This window comes from Scatophagus argus, chromosome 8, assembly GCF_020382885.2.
Source record: "Scatophagus argus isolate fScaArg1 chromosome 8, fScaArg1.pri, whole genome shotgun sequence".
NCBI classification, from domain to species: Eukaryota; Metazoa; Chordata; class Actinopteri; family Scatophagidae; genus Scatophagus; species Scatophagus argus.
Window position 1 is genome coordinate 21,173,600 of NC_058500.1, and position 17,660 is coordinate 21,191,259.

General features: G+C 39.6%; 1 protein-coding gene across 4 annotated transcripts in view; it reads left to right on the forward strand.

Annotated features, from left to right (window-relative positions):
* LOC124063494 (plexin-A1-like) overlaps positions 1 to 17,660 on the forward strand; it is a 279,266-nt gene that overhangs the window by 238,055 nt on the left and 23,551 nt on the right. For 3 of the 4 annotated variants that reach the window (XR_006844116.1, XM_046397214.1, XM_046397215.1), the window contains 3 exons: positions 65 to 208; positions 7,216 to 7,450; positions 12,552 to 12,700. Coding sequence is in view for 3 of the 4 variants with exons in the window: in XM_046397214.1 (XP_046253170.1) it covers positions 65 to 208; positions 7,216 to 7,450; positions 12,552 to 12,700 (528 nt within the window). In the remaining variant the exon portion in view is untranslated. The remainder of the gene's footprint in view (positions 1 to 64; positions 209 to 7,215; positions 7,451 to 12,551; positions 12,701 to 17,660) is intronic. The other variant, XM_046397216.1, reaches the window with a different exon arrangement.

A 17,660-nucleotide genomic window follows, 5' to 3' on the forward strand; every position in this document is an offset into this window, starting at 1 on the left:
AATAAAGTGTGCGTAAATGAGCTGAATGCCTCTCCTCATCACATGTGTCTCTGTCTGCGTTCAGGGCCGTAACCTGATCCCAGCAGCTCCGGGTAACAGTCGCCTCAACTACACGGTGCTGATTGGAGAAACTCCCTGCGTCCTCACCCTGTCTGAGAGCCAGCTGCTGTGTGAATGGCCCAACCTCACCGGACAACACAAAGTCACGGTCAGATCACGGCTCTGTGTCCTCTGTTTCCGTCAGTGACATTTTCATGTGGCATGACTTTCACTTTCTAAAATGTTGCACTTTCCTGACCCATTTACAACCAGCATAGATTATCTGAATGAGAACGCGCTCAATATTATGTGCCGAGACCTTCATGGTAGACTTCTTTCTTAATGTCATTTTTTACATCCTATCTCTCATATTCATTAAATAACCAGGTCACTTTTCAGGATTTGTTCAAAAAACTATTTATAAAAGGACAAAAAAAATGGCACCGATTCTACTTTGTATATCCATATTGACACAGTAATTTATTTTTATGAATATGAAAACATCCCAGGCTAGCAATCCAGCTCATAATGTCAGTCTAACCTTGTTGTTGAGTTATCTGAGTAACCCCTTGTATCTTTTCTGAACAATTTCCTCTGACAGATGCAGGATACGCTCCATTGAGCTTGTGCACCAAGGCTGCTGTTAAATATGTAACGCCTAATTAACATGTTGATCTGCACTGGCCTTTGGCTGGCCTGTTGCTGAAAACAAGGTGGTGGAAGTTTAGTTTTGTCACCGGATGAATATATATGATATTTGCATTCAAAATCCAAAGCACAGATCTGCACACTTTGCACCAGTTCCACTGTTGTAAGTGCTCACAAAAATCCATTAATACTGCAAGTCAGAGGGAAGTCATTGACTTGTTCATATAATGCGCTCAACATGACCACAGTGAACCTCCAGACATGTCTGCAGATTGAAGACCATGTTTCTCTCTATCTGCTGAAGCGTATCCACATCAACAGCTGTGCAGGCGTCAGCAGTTCTTTGCTGCAGGTGCTGCTGGTTTTAGATTTGAGGAGTTTTTAAGTCCCTCAGTGCCGTCTCCATTTGTCATGTATTTTTATCAGTCTCCCCTTTGATGGTGTAGACACAAAATCAGTAAATCAGCAAGCGAACCCACCATCCAACTCTAATGGAAACTATGCTTGTCATCACTGCTCCGTTCCTGCGTTCACAGTTAGCTCAGCATTATACCCCGAACTTTATAACATTTAGCATGTTGTGAGGCTGCTATTGAGCATGCTGTGGCAAACAAAATCCAGAAAAAGGTCCCACAAAACAAGAATCTAAACTTCTGTGGAAAAATACGACATGCATCACACGACAACCTCAGGTCTTTGCTGACCTTGTATTCACATACCCATAAACAAATTACCATTTGGTAAGATATGATAAAAGTGTGATGTGTCTATCCCATGTGCTCCATGTGAGTAAATTATTTACTCTTGCACTTGATGCAGACCCTGCTTGACCAGATATGTGTAATGCAAACTGAGGTAAGTCTCTGTCTGGCTTGTGCATCAAAACAACCCACATCTACTGCAACTCATCTGTTCTTTACCTTGACTACAACTTTTATCTGTATGGTGCATCCATGAAACTGATCAAATCATGTCTTCTATCAGACTGTCAATAATTGAATGATTGAAAGTCAGAGTGCAACAGAAATCTCTTTCTTATGTTAAAATTGTCCCTTCTCCTGCAGGGGCTTGATTTTCTTTACGTTTTTCATCTCACTTGAGTTACCTGGACTGAATCAGTAGTTGTAATAGCTGCACACTGTGTCAGTTAAAGGTAAAAATAGAGCTTCTTTTTTGTAGTAAACCTGCCATTTTGCCTGACAAGTTGTTTTTTATTATACTGTCAGTGTAAGCTTATATAACTACTTCTCAAAACAAATTAAGGTTCTAATAGGATACCTGAGCCATGAAAAAAAGAGAACTGAATTATGTATGACATATGTAGTAAGAGATAAGAAAAACATATGAGTATCCACTTTTGCTTCAGTTCATGTCCGTGACAAGGGGCTGTCAACAGTGTGGCTGTGTCCTCAAGTAATGCTGAAACATAAAAGGTGGTATTAAGAATAGAATTGTTTCTCCAGGATGCCACTGATATGCAGACACTAAGCTCGTCTCTAAGCTCTAATCCGGGAGCCTCGTTCACTGTATAAACCTTTCTGATGTGCAAATTTTGTCCAACTCTCAGCAAATCCAAGCTAAAGTTGCATCTTTTGAAAGTCATTGCCACACCACTGAGTTAAACTTCCCGTTTTTTGCGTGAAGTATCTCATGCTGCAGCTCTTTTTTTTTTTTTTCAACTTTTTTTTAAATAACCACCCAACATGCGAATATTGTTAATGTCATGTTCATTTATAGTGTTTCATACTTTCTGAAAGGAGATAGTGCAGGATAAAGTCAAAGAAGGGGCTTACATGCGTGTCCCTGGGCAGCCGTTGAGCTTTACTTGTCCACAGTGTTGAGCTGTCAACAGGCTGCAGACTGAAATCCCTGATTCACTCTGACTGGAGCAGACTTTCAGAATCACCACGCAGCTCCGGGAGCATCTGCGTTGAGGAAGGTCAAACCTCAGTCAGGCGACGCAGCACTCACTCTCAATACATTTGAATGTTTGGATATCCCGCCAGTATACCCGCTCAACTCTCCCCCACCTCCCCCATACTTGTCACCAATGTCCTTTCACAGTCATTTCACTATATCTTTATGACATTTACTCCCCGCTAGCTACAGCCAATATACCTAGAAAGCCATTACAACGCATCCATGTAATTCAATATGATAGCTCTCAACGGAACCAGCCAGATCCAAGGTGGAACTCTTGTTTTTTTTTTTTTTTCTTCTTTTCTTTTTTTGAACAAAATGTCATGTTGAATATTGGAGCGATGCAGTGTGTTAGCGGGGGTGGTGGAGTTAGTCCTTCGTCTGACAATAGCCGAAGAAAAAATAGAGCTGTCTGTTCGTATCTCTTCTGCTGTGTTTGTGTGTGTGTGTGTGTGTGTTTGCACATGCATATTGTTTGTGGGTCATTTCTCTTACTTGTGTGTGTGTGTGAGAGAGAGAGCGTTCATACTTTTTTTTATGTATGTGCACGTGTCGCACCCAGTGCTGCAAAGAAGGACACAGCTGTAGCACAATAATATTCCCCATGTAGAATGACCTACATACAGGGGAGCCCAATGGGTGTCCAGACATACTTGGCTTGTGTGTGTTTCTGTGTGCGTGCGTGGGTGCACAGAAAGAACTGCTGTACGCGTGTGTCACAGTGTCTTTGTGTGTCCCTTCAGATGCTCATCTGTGTGTTGGCAGCTGTGTGCCTCCCTTGAGTTTTCGAAGAAACTTGTTTGTTGTTTTGGCCTTCAGCTATTTAAGTTCCTCCATCAGTCCTTCAGTCTGTCAGAATAAAAATAGACAAATGCCTAGAAATGTGTCTCCAACTTGATATTGCTTCTACTTATGCTGCACTCAAGTCATCTGAGGATATGTTTACCCCTGGGTAATCGTTTACACCAGTGACCTCAGTTTACATTTTAATTAGGCAGTATGAGGGGTAATAAACCAACCCAATAACTTGAAATTTCACAGTTCTGACATTTTTTTATTGATACGTTTCCCAGTCAAGGTCCATTGTATATCCAGTCTGTTAACACAGATTTTGGAGTGATACATTCAAATTGCCCTATGTTGCTGGTAGTGGCAACAAATTTGTTTACATTAATATCTAAACTGAGGGCTTTCCAGTACTTTGTTTCATGTGAAAACACATCAAACTGCTGAATATGTGATGTTGTCAGAGCAGACCTTTTGACTTGCAGAAAGCAATAATGATGGCTGGGTTCTTTTCAAGCATCCCAGTGAGTCATGACAAAGTGACCGTGCTCACTACCTGGACCCTGTAAGTGAAGCAGCTAAATGGAATTCAGCCATCATTCATTTTACTATTTACAATCATGTATTTCCTACCTAATGTCCAAGGTGTCAAAGGGCCTCCAAATGCCAAAGACATGAAGAATTTCTGTGCCCTTATTTCCACCAAATCACACCTCATGTCAACACAGACAACATACTATATATTAATTTGCTATATTTATAAACACCAACAAAGCACTCCATTGCTTTTGTCAAGGCCAGAGAGAAGCCACAACAGTGCACAAATCCAACAGCAGGGATACTGGCAACAGCCCAGGACTGGCACCTGATGCTCGACCTGGGGAAACAGCTCAAATTCCCAGACACCATAGTGGTGACCACGCTCAGGCCTGACATGATTCCTGTGTCAGAATCATCAAGGCAGTTGGTCCTGCTGGAATTGACTGTGCCCTGGGAAGACCGGATGGGAGAGACATTCGAGAGGAAGAGTAGCATGAGAAGCACGCGGGGGAAGGAAGGCCTGTTTCTGCCCCATTGAGGTTGGTTGCCGAGGATTGCTGGCCCATTGCTCTGCAGGGCTCTCAAGCAGCTGGGGATCAGGGGACTGCACAACAAGAAAGCCATCAGGAACATCACTGACATGGCAGAGAAGGCGTCCAGATGTCTATAGATCAAAAGGGGAAATCCCTGGCTCACACAAGCTTTCTAGACTTAAGTCAGGGACTGATCATCCCTGGTTGGGTCTTCTGTGCGAGGGTGTATGGTGCTGAAACACCCCAGAGTTATTTGATTATCTGTGAAACAAAGTCCAATACAGTTTGTTTATTGCTCTCTTCTCATCTGAGTGAAATATTTGACTCTTCAACTGCTAAATGCTCCACTATGTTCACCAGCTAGTAGCAAATTTTATCTGTCTCCTGTCCGGTGCTGGGCGGGTAGTGTACAGTGACTTTCTCACAGAAAACATGGCAGCCTTCTGCTTGGTGGAAAGCAGTGATGAGAGTGATGAAGGCAACTAGAAAGCTGGCTAATAATTCACTGTGGGTTAATTGCTATTATCCATTACAAAGTGTTGTTTATGTAGCAAAAATGAATTAAAGGAGCTTCACGACAAAGATTAAAATGAGTGAAGAGTTACAGACACCACTTTGAGCCTGTCTAATAAATGGACATTATCTCATTATGACATGAATGCTGTACGGTTAAGTACAAGAAACTTTGTATTTCCTACATGGAGCTGCGTCAGCTCGTGCAAACTTATATCATCAGATTCACATGCAAATTCTTTCAAAGATTCCTCCAGGCAGGATTTAAGATGTACAAAATTATAATAATAATAATAATTTCTATCTGATATGGTTTCTCCACGAAAGAGTTTAATTATCTTGTTAAAAATTGCACCTTCTCCCTCATTTCAAATCCCAGTATCCATGAATAGGTAATTATATTTCATTTCACAAGTTTTTACAGTTGGACACAAAATGTCTCCTACTTCATTCAAAAATCAGTTCTCAATGGGCGCTGGAGGCTTCAAGTTTGCACATTACATTTGTGTAAGTTAAATACTGGGCCAGGGATACCTTCCAAACTAGTGGTAAAGCCACCAATCATACTCGAAAGTGTGCCTCTTAAAATTGGATATTCAGCAAGCACATTTAAACTTTACACTTTCGGTAGGTGAATGTGAAAAAACAGCCTTTTAGTGTCAAACTTTGCACATACATCAGAAAGACAACAAATGCATTTTTGAGTCTAGTATGACTTCAGATTGTCAGTATGAGAGCAACCTGACCAATCCAAATTTAGTTCAATTTCCTTTACAAACCAACTGATCATGTCCACACAGCTAATTGGCTGCTTAAGCTCATACAAGCCAGTTTAATTGTCTCTACTGTTGCAGATTTAATTTGTAGTTATTGACTACATTGACATTGCAGCTTCTCTCTTATATTTTTTTTTAATCAGAATTTGATAATGTTAACATGAAAGTGCACTCACAAGAGCTTCAAAGTGCATAATCACACCTCATTTTAATCGGCTATCAACCCCCCTTGTGGATTACTTGATTTGATGTGTTCCAGTGCTGTGATTTTTTTTTTAAACTTTCTCGGAGACACACTGAGCTTATGTAAATGTATTTAGTCAGAAAAAAACATTACATGTGTTTGACTTGCCATAATTATGAAGACTCCTCGGGGAGAGATTTAAATGCTGGTGATTACTTTGTTTGATTGCTTATATTGTGTGTGGGTATGTGTGTGGGGGATATGTGCATTTTTTTCTGTCTTGAGTGCTTTGTGTGTCTTTGTGTGTGTGTACAGCTGTAACCATGTGTGTGTCTACCTCTGCTGCGCTCGTTTATGCACTTTATGCACGTATGCATTGTTCACTTTCTGACCTAAATTAGTTTGTTAAAGTTGGCACTGATAAATGAGGACATTGACAACAAAATATCTATCTTAAAACTCTAATAGGAACCTAAATATCTGCAGAAAGTGCAGGAAAAGGTAACTCATTCAAAGGACTGAGCAAGTTAACTTGAGATCTTCATTACCAAAACCCTCTGAAGCTGTGCCCCCAAAGGCAAGAACTGAAAACCTTTCCTACAAGAAATGTTCAGAGCAGTCAAGGTGATGTAAGCCTCCTCTGTATAGGCCTGTCAAAGACTGCCCTGTTGAGTGCGAGTACAGAACAGGTAAAAATTTAATGATTCTTGTGGTAGAAATTGGGCCAGCCAACTGCTCTTTCATCAGACCACTGACTTGCGATCTCTTCAGACCACCTCATCTATTCTCAAACCATCTGGTGCTGGATAAGTGACCGACGCCTTCCTTTCTCTTTTTCCCCTTTCCAGAGATGTTTGTTTTTTACTCATTTTGCTAGCTTGTGGGTTTATTTTTAGCGGTAACGTATCACATGACCGAGACAGGCATCTTGACATGCGTCAAGAGTAACGTAGAGAATCTGGTCATTTTTCAAAATAAAACATCGTTCAGACTCAGATAATCAATAACATAACAAATAATGTAAGTTACTTATTCTTTCTGTGCGACCCGGTACCAAATGACCCACGGACCGGTACCGGGCCACGGCCCAGGGGTTGGAGACCCCTGCCTTAGAGCAATGAACTGAACTATCAGGTCTGAAAATGCAACTGCTCAGTGGCACCGAATAAAACGGGTGGTCTTGATCAATATGTAACAATATGAATAAAGCAGGGAGTTGCTTAAAAAGAAAGTGCTTTGTCTGGGTAACAAATGTGTGTTGTGTGTTTGTGATCAGATCCGTGCTGGTGGGTTTGAGTACTCCCCTGGGACGCTTCACATCTACTCTGACAGCCTTCTAACACTTCCTGCCATTATCGGCATCGGAGGGGGTGGCGGCCTGCTTCTGTTGGTCATCATTGCTGTACTGATTGCCTATAAGAGGAAGTCCAGGGATGCCGACCGCACCTTGAAACGTCTGCAGCTCCAGATGGACAACTTGGAGTCTAGAGTGGCCCTGGAATGCAAAGAAGGTAGGAAATTTTTTTATCATTTGATAAAAAAAAAAGTTAGTCAAGTATTTGAGTGTCTTAACATTTTTATTTTGATACTCAGTCACAGAAAATACGTCACACTGTACCAATATGGTCAAATAATTTCACAGCATTTTGCCTACTAGAACTACTAACAGAAAATCTGTTTGGTGCCCTATAGGATGTAGATCACTAGCATCCATAAATTTGGAAAAATTCAGAATTTTTGAGTTTTTTTGTTGTTTTATCCTTTTGTAGACTATTTAGGTGTGACTGAAGTATATAGTAAAGATGAAGCTAGTGCCAACAGGATTTGCACAATTTGCACAAGGCCTGTATTTACAATAGAAATGTTTGTTAAATGGCCAGATATGGCCCACTGGGGTCATGTTATTTATATTGTTACATGTATTTCCTGCCGAGGCACAGGGACTTCCCAGAGACCACTGTAGTTTCCTAGCAACCTCAAGGTGATGACAGAACAAACAAGGCACAGCGTGTTAATTATTTGCAAGCTTTTGAGGTGCTTGTAAGTTGATTTTTCCCTCCCCTTTGGATAGAGCCAAACTAGTGGCCTCCTGTTTCCAGTCTTAATGCTAAGCTAAGGTAACTTTCTTCACTTAAATTACTTTCTTCCTTAAATTCTAGATTTATTATGTCAGACTGGGTTTATAAATTTATTTTATTTTTTTTTTATTTTAAAGTGAAAGTTAGAATGTGCAGAAACAACAAACAATGTATAGACTCAAGTTAGTATTAGAAACCATTGAGAAAATATGCAAAAGTAATACATCGCAATCATTACTGTCCACCCCTCTCAACCACAGCTACTGTCTGTCTGTCTCTCTCTCTGTATTGACGGCTGAGCCTTGGACAAACCGCCAACTTTGAATTGTGTGTTTAATTGTGTATGAGTATGCAACTATACAAGATGAGAAAGCCAGTTGAGGTTTCATGACATGAATGAACAGACTGAACAAGGTTCGAGGACATTTCTATAGAATTGACTGCCAAGGGTACATATTATAAGAATCTTGTAGAAAGACAAAGAGACAGATAGGTGGTTAGAACTATGAATGAAGCTGCAGACAGATTCGATCAACTGCACTTGAATGCTGCTGTCATTGCCGACAACAGGGCTTCTACAGGTTATGTTTACAGAGACAAATGCTTAACTGTGCCATAGCTCAATTATAGCAAAGAGCAAACTTTTTTAAAGAAAAATACATAGCTGAGGTAAAATAGTACCTAGCTGAAGAAACTGGTAGGCAGTTTAGTTATATCACTATGCATCACACAAATACAATTGATAGACAAATGACATCATGCTGTATGTACAGCATGATGTGTCTACCTGTCTGTGTTTTCACTCACAGGTATGATATGAAACAAAAAAAACGTTTCTTAGTAGGTGTTGTTATTTTCAGGAGATGGAGAGCATCGTCTCACATGTCATCTGTCCATACTTCCCAGTGAAAACACATCACAACAGCAAAAGAGTGTCAGATAGCACACAAAAGCGTTGGGTTGGTAGGTTGGAGGGGAGAGATCACATAAAACAAAAATAAAAAGGGGATTTGTTTGCAGAGAAATGAGAAGGTTAAAAAAAACGTGGAAGGTGAGAAAAGATTTGGATGAGAGATTGAGAGATGACCTGAAGACTGAGAGGGAGCTTCTGTGTTGTTGGAGTTTTAGTAGCATAGAGTGAAGCTGACTGATGTAAGGACAGCTCAGGTAAGGGTTAGGGTTAGGGTTAGTAATGACACACACACACACCCATGCTACAAGGTTACAATATGATTACAGTCATGAAACAGGATTTCATTTGGAGTGCCACAACATCAGTGTGACTGGTGCATGTTTTTGACATGTTCAGAAAAGGTGTTGTTGTACATCGTTTCAAGATGTTCTGACAACTAGAAAGGAAATGATATTTTCTCAAAGAAATAATAGACAGTCTTCAAGTCAATAGAAATGAAATCACTTTTTTGAGGAAGTGAAGCATGGCCTTACTCCCACCCCCAACCCCTGAAAAAGGCTCCCCGCCCCGCCTGCTGTACTCCCAGCTGGCCTATAGGGACGAGACGGTGTGTGTGTGGGTGGAGGAACAGATGAAGTAGGCGGTCCGCTGCGCTATGTGTGCGTGTGACAGAAAATGGAGGAGTATGTGCATGAGGTCGGCTTCACTGGAATAGTCCTGAGGGGACGTGACTGGGGACATTTGTCTCAGTCATCTGTGAGAAGCAGACATCACCATTATCCAAATTATCATTCAAAGATAATTAGCAACACATTAGAAATGACAACAGCTGACTGGCAAATTTTTTGGCTAAGGGGATGTGAAATGGATGTTTTTCAGACGCCGTATCACCATATGAAAGCAAACAAAATGCAAATGGCCTTTCAAACAAATACAGTGTTTACACACTAATGTAAGAAAACTCAATGCTGTGGTTTTACTTTCCAGACTTTGTGTCGTTTTTTTCTTTGTGTACTCAAATTAGAAGCACATGAGGATTTTCCTAAGAAAGACCGAACAGACACAGTGTTTACAGCAGCTAAAGTGAATTCTTGACCAGCTGGATATAGAATCATGCTACAGCAACAAGGAAAGACATTAGATTATGCACAAAAAATCTGTGTATTTCAAATACTGAGAACTCACATTATTTCATCAGAAGCACATATGTATGTATGTAGGTCTATATAGATAGATAGATAGATATCTTAATATTAGTGGGATGTTACACATTTGTGTGTAACTGTAGTTATCTTATATACTGATTTCAAACAGTGCTTGAACTCTTGAACCCTATGTAACTTTTGAAACAAGGGAGAAAACAAATAGAAAGTTGAATACATTAGAAATAAAATGCCTTCTTACTCTTAGAATATAGCCAAGGATGTTGCTGCTACAGCTTTACTTCTTCTGGTATGACCAGTATGGTATGGCAGCCAATGGTAGCTAATGTTAACAAACTTGATATTGCTATAACTGTCCTGAGGGAGTTCACTGACTTTTTGACCCTTGTTACAGTCTGTTTTAGCATGTGACAGATAAACCTTACGATGTTTTAATGAAGGTAAACATACTTTACCTTACCGGGAAACATTTTTGTTTGTTTTTTTTCTGGTGGTTGCTTTCCTTCTTCTCTCAGTCATGTAATCTTAAGTCCCTATCACTTATCTATCCTCTGAATTTTCACTTTCACCTCCTACATGTTCTCCTTATCTCCTTTTTTCTTTCTATCCCTCATCTTCCTAGCTTCCTCTCCTCTCCATCTCTCTTGTGGACCAAACAGTCCAATAACAGCTGGGAGAAATTATGCATGAAAACTCATCCATCGCTCTCTTAATAATTATCCACTCATGCAATTAATTGACTTTCCTTTCCAGGAACTTTGTTTTCTGTCTCCTGATTCTGCTTTTCTCTCCCCAAGCATGTTTCCTTTTTTTCTTTAATTATGTTTGTGTCCTTTTTGGCGAGCAAAGACTGAATTTGTCAGGCCTAAGACAACCAAAAAATTTAGTTCACAACAGGTTTCAGCATCTTTCAAGAAAACGTGAATTTCTTTCTTTAATTTATTCCCATATCAAGATTTATATCTATCCTAACAGTTAGATACAACTTTAAGAAATTACATGTTTCTTCAACCCCATATCCCCTGTCTGTTACCAAGAGTAACTGCATTTCGAATTCTGAATCTGTTATTGTACTTTAATCTCTACCCATCCTTGTGTTCCCTTAAGCTTTTGTCTTGTCTGTGCTTAGGTTCTTATTTATTGCCTTTGTGGGCCTCTGTCCTCATCATAGCTGACCTTTACCTTCACAGCTACTTCTCTGTCTTGTACCTTTTTATAAGACCCAGACCCTCTTTCAGGCTACCCATCTACCTATATACTGTGTTTACATTGCTGTCATCCCATTGTCATAAACTTAAACCAAAATCTTGTGGTGTGATTCTTACATATACTATGAGTCTTTGTGATTGTTGCCATGGGTGCAGCTTAGTGCTGGAGCATTATGCTGATGTTGATTTGTAGTACTGATTTATGCCCAACCTTTTGCTGCTTTTTGTATTCTAATAAAATTGAAATAACCTGTGTTACAGACTGATGGCATCAAGCTGGTAGAACTTGTCACTTTAGAATTAAACCAAGTCCTTGCTGCCAAGGAATTGCTTTCTATGACTCCAGACGTGAAGTTTGCAGTAGTGGGACTGGTTGCAAATCATAAGACAAAACCCTGAACTACCAACTATCAGACAAACCTTGCAAAGCACAGGTGGTCTAGGAGCAAATTCTCACTTGCCACTTGAAATAAGCTGAGTTCAACAATTCGACACATTTCCCAAGTGGGAAACCAGTGATAAATTTTGTTCTTATTACCGCACTGTTGACTGTTACTGGGCAGTTCAGGGTTCCTCCCTGGCCACTGAAACTAAGAGGCATATTTTCCTTTCGTCACAAAGGGAGTGCTGAGAGAAATGGTCATTCCAAATTTGGGCTGCTTGCAGGGGGACTACTTAAATTAAGGTAGCTGATGTACTAACGGCCCACATGCTAACAAGCTACTTGTTAGATTTGTTGCTAGCGAGACAATAAGATCAGACTGTTCATTGCAGAGATGTATTTGTACTGTGTACTGTGTTCTGTGTTCTCTAAAAGGTCAGCCCTCTAAAGTTGTTGGGTCAATGTTGGGAAAAGACATTAATGTGTTTGTTTGTCAAATTTATTCAGCCCCACTGATTGTGGCCAGTCATCATTTTAAAAGTTGGTGTGGCCAAGACGTGATTATAATTCAATGGACTATTTAGTCCAAGACAAGATATGACCAAGAAATGATTAATTCAATGGATTATTTAGTCAAAGGTAAACTGAAGTCCGCTAGCAGTGCTTCTAGACAAATTATGCAAATGACAAATTTTCAGTCTTTCAATGATTATTATAAATTATTCCATAGCCAAATGTGATGTTTAGTATCAGTGCTGTTTCTATTATATGTATATGCAAAGAAATAAACTATGCCTTTCAATATGATCATTCTGCATTGCTCATTGCGTAACCTTCTTCATTGGTCCATTTGCATCTTTATTTATAGCTTTTGCTGAGCTTCAGACAGACATTCATGAGCTGACCCAGGAGCTGGATGGAGCTGGGATTCCCTTTCTGGATTATCGGACTTACGCAATGAGGGTCCTGTTCCCAGGCATTGAGGACCACCCTGTGCTCAAGGAGATGGAGGTACGGGTCAGTACACCGCCAACCAAGTTTGAAACTGATACAAACTCACCTTAAACGATGAAGCAGAACCAAGAACTCAAGTTTTCCACTAATCAACTAACATCAGAGGTAGAAACAGTAGCTGCTTATGCTAACTACAAGTAGTTCACCTCAGGAAGATTTTCCTGAGTAATCAGAAAGTACTATTGAGAAATATTTTGAAAGTTGTATTTAATGGCATGAAAATGTCCGCCTGGCTTTTTTGTACGTTTGTAGCCATTATCACCATGACAGGTTTTAATCAAAGACATGCTTCTCCAAAAGTCTAAGATGTGAGGCAAGAGGAACTCCAGACATGTTTCACCTTAAAGCAATCATGTAACCTATATTTTACCTACTTTGTGTTAATGTATTCAGCTTGTCTCTTGTTTCAAGAGCTCTAGTCTCACCATTAGTTTGATCTCATGGGACAAATGCTTACCATGTTCTCTTGATGTAGGGAAACATTTAGAGAGTGAGGACTGCTTGAAATTGAATGAAAAGAAATGTTATGGAAGAGATATATATAAAAAAAAAGACTGCCTGGAAAAAACGCAGCAAAAAATGAAGGGGAAAGACTGGAAGGGGATTAGAGCAGAGGGGGAGACATAAGATTCAGGGTTACTAGGATTGTTACTTGCATTATACATTACTGCTAAGTTATTAATTAAGCCAGTACATGCAACCACCTTGCCAGCACAGCTGAATGGAGATATTGCACCCGATTTATAAAGACATTTCACCACTGAGACTGAGGGAAGTAGAATTAATAGTATGTCAACATAAACTACTGTTATGAGACTTTTTTTTTTTTTTTATAAAAAAGCTCGAAACCAGAGAGCCAAGTTTGTAATCAGCACTATCATTAAGATGTAGAATCTGGTGCTGCTCCATTGGCTTTGATTGGAACACTGACTTTTTGGAGTGGAGGAATAATTTGTTTGACCTTTTACAACTTCATTTAATTGTTCTAATCCAGAAAGTGGATTTATATTCTTATATGAAGAAAAAAAAAGGCCGTCTGAGCAGTCTCATGGCTCCCATTTCTGCCTTTTTTGATTTTTCTTAGTCAATCGTCCTCTCTTATTTTTGCAAGAAGGAACAGTGGTGATTACTGAGATACAAAAGAATTATCTTTGGGTATAGAAAAAAGCCCATTGTGGCTTCCAGCAGAGACCATAAAGCTATAGCTTAAAGGTACTTGCAATATAAAACCCGAAGGAATACATAATAGTTAGAGTGTTAGAGAGTAAATCTGCTTTAAGTTTCTTACTTTTTATTTTACTACTGTTAGTGACTCATAAAACTGTTACATAGTTGATAGCATTTTGAGGAATACAAATGTAGTGTAGAATTGGCTATCAACTCTAACTCCTTGACAGTCCCTTATTGTATTAACTAAGGTTTAGATTTCAACATTCCAACATTAGATTTCAATAATTTTGATTTCAAAAATTCTGTATAAAAGGTGAAAACAGAATGCAATGATTTGTAGATCCTTTTCAGCTTTTATTCAATTGAATGCACTACAAACACAAGATATTTAACTTTCAAATGTAACTGTATTGTTTTGTGTGTGTATACGCTCATTAACTGATACCTGCAGCACATCTGAAAAAATGTTTCAACAAGGGCATGTTTACTACTGTGTTACATCACCTTTTCTTTTAACAACACTCAGTAGGGAACTGAGGACACTTTTGAATTAAAGTCTTCTCTCTTCTGAGGAACATTAACACAAACAAATAAGCATGAAAGTCAAAAAATAAACATAGAAGCACAAACAAAAAACTGCAATGGAGCAAAAGGACGTCATCATCTCTGTGTGTTCAATACAACAATACATAATAAGAGCAAATTTCTGTATCGTTTTGATTATATCTCTCTAGAAGGAATGAACTGGAGGACAAGCCCACATTGTGTGAATAAAGGCGCATTCATGCCTTTTACGCTTTCAGCACAAATTACCTTCCAGTAAACCCATTTTATGAAGATGGACAGGTGTAAAATAATATCGATCTTATGGTGTGTACATTTCCTCAGAGCCTCTCGTGTAAACTGGAAATTATCTTCTCCCAGGAGTCCTTATCAGTGTTCACATTCAAATCTCTCTGCAGGATAATCCTGAGGTTCCCACAGTCACTATATATCGTGTTCGAAGTTATCTTATAAAAGGTGAATGCTGAATGGTCATTTGGAGGTAATTTAAAATATCGCTGGCCCATATCATCTTCCCTGGGCAACTGCTTAACCACACTCCCTAAACTACTTCTTATTTGAAAATATCTCCAGAAGTCTGATTTATCTTTAAAGTTTTAACCAAGAGATTACTATTTTCTCCATTTTTATTGCTGGCTCATTCAAAGGTAAAGAATACACCCTCTGATTTTGTGAAATCTTTAATCTTTATTTTGTGAAGTTTAGTCCAGACTTTCTTCAAGTGTTGTAAAATTGTACAAAGATTACTCTTATAAATCTTTTGTCTTGATAATTTAGATAACTCAAAGGCAGTACCATACAATTCTACAATGGGCAGAAAAATTATTGTTACTAATGCTGCTGTCATAATCACCATAGTACCTTCTGTATACTTCATTGTCTTTATCATTATCTACAGTTCTATCTACTTCTGGTATTATTACTGCTGCTATGCATCTTTGCTTGTGTGCACCTTCTCTCATGTAATGTGCCTGTCAATCCTCTGGAATTCTTCTTTGCTCGGTTTTGTCGACCAGTCACCCTAATAGGTCCTAAAACATATTATTCAGTTTAATATTTTGTCTTATTTTGTGTAATCGTGATAAAGACTGGAGACGTGACACTATGGGTAAGATGTCCTCTGATAGAATAAAACAAAAGCACAGTTCACCTTTAATTTGAGCTTCACCTTACGTATTTTATAGTTATGTCTAGACTTCCGCCCCCTTCCCTCTGTATTTCCCCCAGGGATTGCCTTTGTAATCCAATGGCCTGTGTAAACTAACGCTCCGAGCTTTATTGCTCTGTGTGACTGCTCTCTCCCCTAAGCTAGACAGCCACGCTACACACAATGCTCACACACACACACGCAGTAGACACATACACATCCGCAGTCTTGCAGATAACTTAATGTACCTTTTCTATCTCTCCCCTTGAAATTCAGTAAAGACTTGGCCTGTGCAGTTTGTACATGCATCTCCATCTGTCTCTTGTTCTTGTCTTCTCAGGCTCTCGCTTCTTCTTTTCAAATACACACACGACACTCGGTATCCACCCTGGAGGCCCCAGAATCTCATTTAGCACTTTAGAGAGAGGCCCAGGCACTTTATTATGGCACATCGGAGGAGAAAAAGAATAGATGTTACAGTGTTACAAAAGGATGACAACAGTGTGATTGTGTGTATGTGTGTGTGTGTGTGTGTGTGTGAGAGAGAGAGAGGTGGAAATGGTGTGTGTTTGTGTCTGTATGTGAGAGACCCCAAAAAACCAAGAGCAGGAGAAATTAAACTGGGTGAAAGAGCAATGATGTGAAACAGTCAACAATAAGAGCTAGGAAGAGAATTAGAGCGGCGAGGACGGTGGAGCGAGTGAGCGACAGAGAGACGTCTTCAGGGGGTTTAGTGTGTTGTTGATGAGTAGTGACAGGTGCCAGCCAGCGGAACAAGCAGGGTGCACCTCTGTCACCAACCTGACACACGCGCGCGCACACACACACACACACACGATCCTGCTACGCCCCGGCGCGTCCTCCCTCCTCTCCTTCTCTGTTTGACAGAAGAATCTCCCTCACACTGAGTTGGTTCAGGCCAGTGTGATTGGACTTAAGACATTTTTAGAAAGTTCCTTGAACTGATAAAAAAAGAAAACAGAGTTCCCAGTGACAGAGGGCTGTTGAAGTGTAATTTAAAGATTCAGTTTAAGGCTTTCAATTAATATAACTGATAGCGAGTGAATGATGTTAGTTGCAAAGCCAGAATTTTCTTAAAGATGAATGATCCAAATAGGACATTCACATACATTAGAACATTACACAAGTCTTAACAACAAACACTAAGACAGCCAGTACACTACAGTCTAATCCTCAGACAACTTAAGAGTTGGTCGGGACTGATGATTAAAATTCTCGTACCATAGATACTCAGCTGGAGGATGCTTTGACCCATCCACCCCCTGATGTCAAGAAGACAATTATGTCAGGCTGTCTGCTAAAATCATCTGTAGAGCAACAAGTATGAAACACTCAGACAGCAGCACACAGCAGTGCAGCAGGAGAGAGTGTATCCAATCAGTCTTAGTTTGCTGTTTACAGTCTCAGCTCATCATATGGTGGGAAAAAAGTCTCTCTTTCTTTGCTTGGAGTGAGTCACAGGTTTATTATTTTGGCATTTGATCTTTTAAACTGAAAGATGTACTATTTTGGTTGCAAGATTTTTGTTGCCATGACTTTTTCTTTCACAAGTTTGAAGTGCATGTGCAGTATTTAGAAATTGTTGTGAGGAAAAGAGTGAAGAAAAATAGACATTTGGAAATACTCTACTTTGAATAATAACTTCTTTCTGAAGGTTTTCCATACACAGTTCTTCATTGAAAAGTCTCATTCTCAGTGTATAATGTTTCACCACACTGGTTTCAACTGGCCACCAAACTAACTGCGATGTAAAAAATTTGTGTTCATAGCCTACATGCTGGTCTTACACTGGTTTATTCTGTGTGAATACAGAGAAACGTTCCTCCTTCAGCAGATGAAAATGAAAACAGCCTTCTAGTGTCAACTTCTGCACATACATCATTCTGCACAGCGAAGCTGAAAGATAAAAATGAAGTAACAATGAGTAAGGCACATTTTTGAGAGGAGGGTGCACTTTAAAGGCACTGTTCCAACTTGTCATTGTAAAAACCTTAGGAAAACAGGATGGTAAAAGGGAAAATACAAAAAGTGCTTTTCAATAGAAATGTTTGTATACAGAAA